This window comes from Scyliorhinus torazame, chromosome 25 (genome assembly GCF_047496885.1).
Source record: "Scyliorhinus torazame isolate Kashiwa2021f chromosome 25, sScyTor2.1, whole genome shotgun sequence".
NCBI lineage: Eukaryota > Metazoa > Chordata > Chondrichthyes > Carcharhiniformes > Scyliorhinidae > Scyliorhinus > Scyliorhinus torazame.
The window spans coordinates 8,929,825-8,939,469 of NC_092731.1; the positions used below are offsets into that span (position 1 = coordinate 8,929,825).

General features: G+C 46.5%; 1 protein-coding gene across 2 annotated transcripts in view; it reads left to right on the forward strand.

The window, feature by feature from the left end:
* The window catches only part of clip3 (CAP-GLY domain containing linker protein 3), an 82,968-nt gene extending 75,072 nt beyond the window's left edge, over positions 1-7,896 (forward strand). For both annotated transcript variants that reach the window (XM_072489955.1, XM_072489956.1), the window contains exon 14: positions 7,584-7,896. In XM_072489955.1, the coding sequence (XP_072346056.1) occupies positions 7,584-7,638 (55 nt within the window). In that variant the 3' untranslated portion in view covers positions 7,639-7,896. The remainder of the gene's footprint in view (positions 1-7,583) is intronic.
* The last annotated feature ends 1,749 nt before the right edge of the window (positions 7,897-9,645 follow it).

A 9,645-nucleotide genomic window follows, 5' to 3' on the forward strand; every position in this document is an offset into this window, starting at 1 on the left:
GCTTCTGTTTTCCTACCCATTTCAATTCCCTACAATCGTTCCTTCAACTTGTGAAGGACTTCCCTCAGCCTCCTGGTGCAATACGGAATAGCCCGGGAAAAATTCCAAGCCCGACAATATTTTCTTTTATTTCGAAACAATCAGGACATTTCATAGGATGTGTAGTAAGAGCAAAGAGTCAACGTGGAAGATTTGTCTTTGACTAGATCGCTGGGATTTTGTACAAATCCTGACCCATTGACCTTTGGCATAGGTCAAGTACAGTACCCAGGTATCATGTGCCCACCCCATTAGCATGGCCAGATGTCCAATGGGTTATGGATGAAAAATGGTAAAAAGACAAAATTAATGGCTCTTAAATGCACATAGTATTTGGCACAAAATAAACAAATTAACAGCACCAAATGAGGTTAATGGGTATGACCTTAACGCCATTACAGGGACATGGTTACAAGGAGATCAAAACTGGGAACTAAATATTGAGAGTATGTGATGTTTCATAAGGGCAGGCAGGAAGGAAGAGGTGGTGGGGTAGCTTTGTTAGTACGCGATGGAATAAGTACGATAGCAAGAAATGGTCTTGGATTGGAAGATGCAGAATCCATATGGGTGGAGGTAAGAAGTAACAAGCAGAAGAAGACTGTAGTGGGAATAGTCTCTAGATCTCCTGTAGCTATACTGTAGGACAGAGAGTAAATCAGGAGATAATGAAGGCATGTAAAAAAGGCAGTACATTAATTCTGTGTGGCCTTAATCTTCATGTGGATTGGGCAAATCAAATTGGCAGCGGTAGCCATGAGGAAGAATTCATGTAATGTATTTGAGACAGTTTCCAAGAAAAATATCCAACCAGGGATCAGGCTATTTTGGATCTGGGCTTGTGTAATGAGGCAGGTTTAATAAACAGCCTTGGGGTATAAAATATCCCTTAGGAAACAGTAACCAGAATATGTTAGAGTTTAGCGTTCGGTTTGAGGGTGAGAAACTTGGGTCAGAAACAACTGTGCTAAACTTAACTAAGGGCAATTATGAAGCAATGAGGGCAGAGTTGGCTGGAGTGGACTGGGAAAGGAGTTTAGCAGAAAAGACATTTGAACAGCAATGGCAGATGTTTATGAAAATAGTTCATGAGTCAGAACAAAGATCTATCCCGGTGAGGAAGAAGGATTCTTGGAAGGGGATAAATCCACCATGGTTAACCAAGGAAGTTAAGAATAGTATTTAACTGAAAGAAAAAACATACAATGCGGTAAACACAGAACATAAAACAATACAGCACAGAACAGGCCCTTTGGCCCTCGATGTTGTGCCGAGCTTTGTCTGAAACCAAGATCAAGCTATCCCACCCCCTGTTATTCTGGTCTGCTCCATGTGCCTATCCAATAACCGCTTGAAAGTTCCTAAAGTGTCCAACTCCACTATCACAGCAGGCAGTCCATTCCACACCCTAACCACTCTCTGAGTAAAGAACCTACCTCGGACATCCCTCCTATATCTCCCACCCCGAACCTTATAGTTGTGCCCCCTTGTAACAGCTACATCCACCCGAGGAAATAGTCTCTGAACGTCCACGCTATCTACCCCCTCATCATCTTATAAACCTCTATTAAGTCGCCTCTCATCCTCCTTCGCTCCAATGAGAAAAGCCCTAGCTCCCTCAGCCTTTCCTCATAAGACCTATCCTGCAAACCAGGCAGCATCCTGGTAAATCTCCTTTGCACCTTTTCCAATGATTCCACATCCTTCCTATAATGGTAAAGATTATGGTAAGCCAGCGGACTGGGAAAGCTTTAAAACCAACAAAAGATGACCAGAAAATAACAACGAGAGAGAAGATTAACTATGAGGGTAAACTATGAGGAGTTTAATAAATACTTTGCATCAGTCTTCACAGTGGAGGACACTAATAACATTCCAAAAATACTAAATAAAGGGCAAAAGTGGGTCAATAAATAACTGCAATAACTATCACTCGAGAAAAAGTACTAGGGAACTAATGGGGCTAAAGGTCGGTAAGACCGCTGGACCTGATGGATTGCATCCTAGGAGATTAAAATAAGTGGCTACAGAAATAATGGATGCACTGGTAATGATCGTTAAATTCGGTAAAAGTCCCACAGGATTGGAAAACTGCCAATACAACATCCTTTTTCAAAATGAGGGAGACAAAAACAGGTAACTATAGGCCAGTTAGCTTGACATCTTCATTGGGAAAATATTAGAATATTATAAAGGATGTAATAGTGGAGCATTTAGAAATGGATAATAAAATCGGGCAGAGTCAGCATGGCTTCATGAAGGGGAAATTGTGCCTGACAAATGTATTAGACCTCTTTGAGGTGGTAATGTGCAGGATAGATAAAGGGGAACTAGTAGATGTAATATACTTGGATTTCCAAAAAGTGTTCAATGAGGTACTGCACAAAAGGCCATTTAATAATATAAGAGCCCAGGGTGTTGAGGGTAATATATTAGCATGGATAGAGGATTGGCTAACTGATAGAAGACAGAGATTGGGATAAAAGGGGCATTTTCAGGATGGAAACCTGTAACTAGTGGAGTGTCACAGGGATCAGTGCTGGGGCCACAATTATTTACAAAATATATTAATGACTTGGATAAGGGAAGTGAATGTACTGCTAACAAGTTGCTGGTGACACAAAAATAAGAGGGAAGGCAAGGGGTGAGAATGACACAAATAGTCTACAGAGGGATATAGAAAGGATAAGTGAGTGGGCAAACACTTGGCAAATTGCATTGGATTGGATTTTGTTTATTGTCACGTGTATCGAGGTACAGCAAAAAGTATTTTTCTGCGAGCAGCTCAACAGATCATTAAGTACATGAAAAGAAAAGGAAATAAAAGAAAATACATAATAGGGCAACACAAGGTACGCAATGTAACTACATAAACATTGGCATCGGGTGATGGAATATAATGTAGGAAAAAGTGAAGTTATGCACCTTGGTAGGAAGAATAAAGAAGCTGAATATTATTTAAATGGAGATAGACTGCAGAACGTAGCAGCGCAAAGGGATCTGGGGCAGGGTGGTGGGGGGGGGGGGGGGCTGCCTCTTCACAAAAAGCTAGCATGCAAGTTCAGCAGGTAATTGGGAAGACAAATGTAATGATGGTCTTTATTGCAAAAGAAATGGGAGTGTAAAAATAGGGAAATCCTGCTGAAACTATACAGGGCACCAGTTAGGCCACAACTGGAATACTGTGAACAATTTTTGTCCCCTTGTCTAAGGAAAAATATTCTGGCATTGGAGGCCGTCCAGAGAAGGTTCACGAGGTTGATCCCGGGTATGGAGGGATTTTCTCATGAGGAGAGGTTGAGTAGGTTGGGCATGTCCTCATTGGAGTTTAGAAGAATGAGAGGTGACCTTAGTGAGACATATTGGATTCTCAGGGGGTTTGACAGGGTCGATGCTGAGAGGAATCGAGGGTTATGGGGATTAGGTGGGAAAGTGGAGTTCAGAATTATCACATCAGATCAGTCATGATATCATTGAATGGCGGAGCAGACTCGATGGGCTGAATGGCCGACTCCCGCTCCTGTGTTTTATGGGCACTAAGTGCAGGAAGCGAACCGACAGTCATTAACTTTGTGCTGTTAGGGTGGGCACTGTGGAAGTCTGGGTATTGGGAACATACCAACATGGGGCAGCATGGTAGCACAGGGTTAGCACTATTGCATCACAGTGCCAGGGACCTGGGTTCGATTCCCGGCTTGGGTCACTGTCTGTGCGGAATCTGCACATTCTCCCCGTGTCTGCGTGGGTTTCCTCCGGGTGCTCCGGTTTCCTCCCACAAGGCCAAAAGAAGTGCTGTTAGGTGAATTGGACATTCTGAATTCTCCCTCTGTGTACCCGAACAGGCGGCGCAATGTGGCGACTAGGGGCTTTTCACAGTCACTTCATTGCAGTGTTAATGTAAGCCTACTTGTGACAATAAAGATTATTAATTAAAAGGAAACCTGGAGTAGAGACCTGAGGGTCAGTTCAAATTGTACCTGCCCAGGCACTGTCTGTATCTATGGACACCTCCTGATGTACACTGAGGGTACACGAGGCTCTGGACCCCTCCTGATGTACGGTGAGTGTACATGAGGCTCTGAACCCCTCCTGATGTACGGTGAGTGTACACAAAGCTCTGAACCCCTCCTGATGTACGCTGAGTGTACATGAGGCTCTGAACCCTTCCTGATGTACACTGAGTGTACACGAGGCTCTGAACCCCTCCTGATGTACGCTGAGTGTACACGAGGCTCTGAACCCTTCCTGATGTACACTGAGTGTACACGAGGCTCTGAACCCTTCCTGATGTACACTGAGTGTACACGAGGCTCTGAACCCCTCCTGATGTACGGTGAGTGTACACGAGGCTCTGAACCCCTCCTGATGTACACTGAGTGTACACGAGGCTCTGCAAGTATATGTCGGAGAAATGCTGCTTTCAGTGACGGGAGAGATCCTGCCTGAGGATTTACAGCATTGACAGAGCAACGTTATTACTGTCGGGGAGGCTTCACTTTGATGCTCAGATTGCCAGGGCCCCTAGAAAGAGGCCAATTGTCTGATTGCAGCTGTTGGGAATGGTGCCAGAAAGAGCATTGTGTCAATGTTAGTTTAGGGTTGTCTGACAGTATGTTAAACGCCAAACAGTAACACTCAGAAAACCGTCAATCCCAGCCCCAGGTCACTGTCCGTATGGGGTTTGCACATTCTCCCCGTGTCTGCGTGGGTCTCAGCCCCACAACCCAAAAAGATGTGCAGGGTAGGTGAATTGGCCACACTAAAATTGCCCCTTAATTGGAAACAAAAGAATTGGGTACGCTAAATTTATTATAAAAAAACATTCAGAAAACCAGCATTCACTTTGCCTATCTCCCTCCCTCTACACCCTAGTTGAAGGATGTGTTCCACAATGCAGCCCTCCCTCAGTGCTGCATAAGCACATCCAACAGTGCAGCCCTCCCTCAGTGCTGCATAAGCACATCCAACAGTGCAGCCCTCCCTCAGTGCTGCATAAGCACATCCAACCATGCAGCCCTCTCTCAGTGCTGCATAAGCACATCCAACAGTGCAGCCCTCTCTCAGTGCTGCATAAGCACATCCAACAGTGCAGCCCTCCCTCAGTGCTGCATAAGCACATCCAACAATGCAGCCCTCTCTCAGTGCTGCATAAGCACATCCAACAGTGCAGCCCTCCCTCAGTGCTGCATAAGCACATCCAACAGTGCAGCCCTCTCTCAGTGCTGCATAAGCACATCCAACAGTGCAGCCCTCCCTCAGTGCTGCATAAGCACATCCAACAGTGCAGCCCTCCCTCAGTGCTGCATAAGCACATCCAACAGTGCAGCCGTCCCTCAGTGCTGCATAAGCACATCCAACAATGCAGCCCTCTCTCAGTACTGCATGAGGAGCACGGACAACAATGCAGCCCTCCCAGTACTGCATAACCACATCCAACAGTGCAGCCCTCCCTCAGTGCTGCATAAGCACATCCAACAGTGCAGCCCTCCCTCAGTGCTGCATAAGCACATCCAACCATGCAGCCCTCCCTCAGTGCTGCATAAGCACATCCAACAGTGCAGCCCTCCCTCAGTGCTGCATAAGCACATCCAACAATGCAGCCCTCCCTCAGTGCTGCATAAGCACATCCAACAGTGCAGCCCTCCCTCAGTGCTGCATAAGCACATCCAACAGTGCAGCCCTCCCTCAGTGCTGCATAAGCACATCCAACAATGCAGCCCTCCCTCAGTGCTGCATTAGCACATCCAACAATGCAGCCCTCTCTCAGTACTGCATGAGGAGCACGGACAACAATGCAGCCCTCCCCAGTACTGCATAACCACATCCAACAGTGCAGCCCTCCCTCAGTACTGCATGATCACAGCGAACAGTGCAGCCCTCAATCAGTACTGCATAACCACATCCAACCATGCAGCCCTCCCTCAGTACTGCATGATCGCAGCCAACAGTGCAGCTCTCCCTCAGTACTGCATGATCGCAGCCAACAGTACAGCCCTCCCTCAGTACTGCAAAACCACATCCAACAATGCAGCCCTCCCTCAGTACTGCATGATCGCAGCCAACAATGCAGCCCTCCCTCAGTACTGCATGATCGCAGCCAACAATGCAGCTCTCCCTAAGTACTGCATGATCGCAGCCAATAGTGCAGCCCTCCCTCAGTACTGCATGATCGCAGCCAACCGTACAGCCCTCCCTCAGTACTGCATAACCACATCCAACAATGCAGCCCTCCCTCAGTACTGCATGATCGCATCCAACAATGCAGCTCTCCCTAAGTACTGCATGATCACAGCCAATAGTGCAGCCCTCCCTCAGTACTGCTTGATAGCAGCCAACAGTACAGCCCTCCCTCAGTACTGCATGATCGCATCCAACAATGCAGCTCTCCCTCAGTACTGCATGATCGCAGCCAACAGTGCAGCCCTCCCTCAGTACTGCATGATCACAGCGAACAGTGCAGCCCTCAATAGTTACTGCATAACCACATCCAACCATGCAGCCCTCCCTCAGTACTGCATGATCGCAGCCAACAGTGCAGCTCTCCCTCAGTACTGCATAACCACATCCAACCATGCAGCCCTCCCTCAGTACTGCATGATCGCAGCCAACAGTGCAGCTCTCCCTCAGTACTGCATAACCACATCCAACCATGCAGCCCTCCCTCAGTACTGCATGATCGCAGCCAACAGTGCAGCTCTCCCTAAGTACTGCATGATCGCAGCCAATAGTGCAGCCCTCCCTCAGTACTGCATGATCGCAGCCAATAGTGCAGCCCTCCCTCAGTACTGCATGATCGCAGCCAACAGTGCAGCCCTCCCTCAGTACTGCATGATCGCAGCCAACAGTGCAGCCCTCCCTCAGTACTGCATGAGGAGCACAGGCAACAGCACACCCACTGGTCTGATGCAGTCCAATTGAGGCAAATCTCTCCAGATTGTGTTAATGTCAGTGTTTTTCCAGAGCAATCCCAGAAACATCAATCCCTCTGACCTGTTCCTCGCATTGTTTGAAATAACTATCTTTAGGGAACTCAATAAGTTATTACAGTGGATACCTTCAATTCCCACTTTCTTGTGGACATATAGGAGTCTCTGACAATCCTTGATCCTTTTGGGTGCAAACTGTAATACTGTATCATCAAAGGTATTTACTGAGTACACCCAAAAGGGAGGATTTTTCAAAATGTACTTGGCCGGTGTATAATGTTAGTGTAAACGAGGAGTATTAAACACACAAAAATATTGGGGACAGGAATCTGTTAAACTAACTCACGCAAGCAAAATTCTGAGACGGTGATGTTTAGAATCACTGCATGCAAGGGGTCGGAGAGAATGATAGCTTTGCAATTGAAAACATTTTTTTTTAAAAAGAGAGATTTATTATTTGGGTGTCAGACAGCAGGTGAATGGAGGATTGAGATGTATTCGAGCATGTCCCCATGTCGGTTCTGAATGACCCTCTCCGAATCTTCTGTCCTCTCTGTATTTTCGGAATATCCTTGTCTCAATCCCCTGCCCTCTCTCTCTTGTCTCTTCTCGTTTCAGGTTACTCTTCTGTTGCTGGTTTCCCTGGATGCTGAGAACTGAAATTCAGTCGTAAAAAAACCCCACCAACCTCCTCACCTTCTTCCTCGGACTCTACTCTTCCTCCTCGACTCTGTCCTTTATTTGTGCTGTGGAGACAGACTGCCAATCACAATCTTAGATACTAGTTCAGCCAGATGCAGTCATAGATTCTAGTGCCTTGTAACTTGACTAAATATCCCTGCATTCCACAGTAGTTTAAATAGATGAAATGACCTTTCCTTTGATACAGACTGAAGGATTATATATTACATAATATATAAATGAATGTGAAGTTGGTTTGTGATTCCTTTATTATTTGAAAGATAAAAGCTGAGGGAGCGTTTACTGTCTGTACCGTAAAACTGAGATTATGGGTACCCTCCCTATTTTGCAGTGAAGTTGATGTCCCATTGGTGACCCGCTTTACTGTATATTATTATGGGATGTGAACTGTATTTGGGATTTTATGGCATTAGTAAAACTCAGTAAGGGAGGATGAATTATTAAGTGATTCAGTTGGGAATAAATTGATAAAGTGCTGATCATTAGTTGGAAATAAAACCAAAAATAAAGTTCAGGAAAGGTTTGCGTATGCACAGCTGCCTAGAATGAAATCCAATTCATTTTTCCAACAACTTGTCAATGACTTGTTCTTCATTTTCCCATTTCCCATCCCACTCTCAAAGGCATTGTGACTCCTTGCTGGTTTGACAGGTGAGCCTCGACATTGAGCGGGGCGGGGTGCTATTTGGCTACCGGAGGCATCGCAGCTAATGCTCCTCCTCCCCCCCCCCCCGTGCCCTTTCAAGAAAGCGTCCTGTGATATTGATCCAGGACAGGAACCCTGGCATCGTTGTCACCACCCTCCCCCACCACCACCACCACCACCACCACCACCCCCCCCCCCCCCCCCCCCCCCCCCCCCCTTACCCTGGAGGAGCTGGAGGTGGGATGAGTTACTGCTGTCAGAATGAGGCAAAACCTGGGGCGGGGAGGTGGAATCTGGGATCTTCCTGTGCTGCACGGGGAGTGTCTTATCCTGTTTAATTGATATTTAAATTGATATTAATTGGAGATGACACCTGACCGTACCCATTTGAGCGCCATGGTGTAATTATTAGTTTTGATGGCTGCCACGGCGGAAACAAGCCTTGTTTCAATTAATTTGCACCAACCTGCCCACTCGGACTGGATGCAAAAGCTGTTTGTGAAATGGGTTTGTCAGACTCCATTCAGTTCCCAAACTTAAGTACTCAGAGCAAGAGCTGCTCCAAGCCTGGTACTAAACTGTTACAGGACAGGCCAATTGGGATGTTCTTCTGAGGTTGGAATGAGGTGCATTATTGTTTGGGGTGGGGTAGAGGGGCCTGAATGCTGCGTCTAAACCATACCGTACTGAACCCGTGGGTCCTTGATGCTGACGCCATGAGAGGGAATTCCCGGGAATTCATCTTGATCTGAACAACTGAACAATGCCAAAAAATCAAATTAAAACGGTTTGAAAAAGGGGGAAACATCATTACTTGATCAGACTGGAGGAATTCCTATTTTCACCTCTCCATTACCCAGCAGCCTCCTGCTCCGATATCGGGTTGCTGTCTGTCAGGAGATATTCACTCTCTGATCTTCCATAACCAGGTTCCACATTACAAGCAAAGGAAGGATACTGATTTCTGATCAACCAAGTTTACCTCAACACCAAAGTTTCCCAAGACAACTTTTTTTCTATTTGTTCACGAGATGAGGGCCTTGCTGGCTGGGCCAGCATTTATCTCAATTGCCCTGAGTGGCTTGCTGGCCCATTCCAGAGGGCATTTAAGATTCAACCCCATCGAGAGTCACATGTAGGCCAGACCAGGTAAGTACGGCAGATTTCCTCGACCAAAAGGGACATTAGTGACCCCGATGGGGTTTAAAAAAAAAAATTTAGAGTACCCAATTCAGTTTTTCCAATTAAGGGGCAATTTAGCGCGGCCAATCCACCTACCCTGCACATCTTTGGGTTGTGGGGGTGAAACCCACGCAGACACGGGGAGAATGT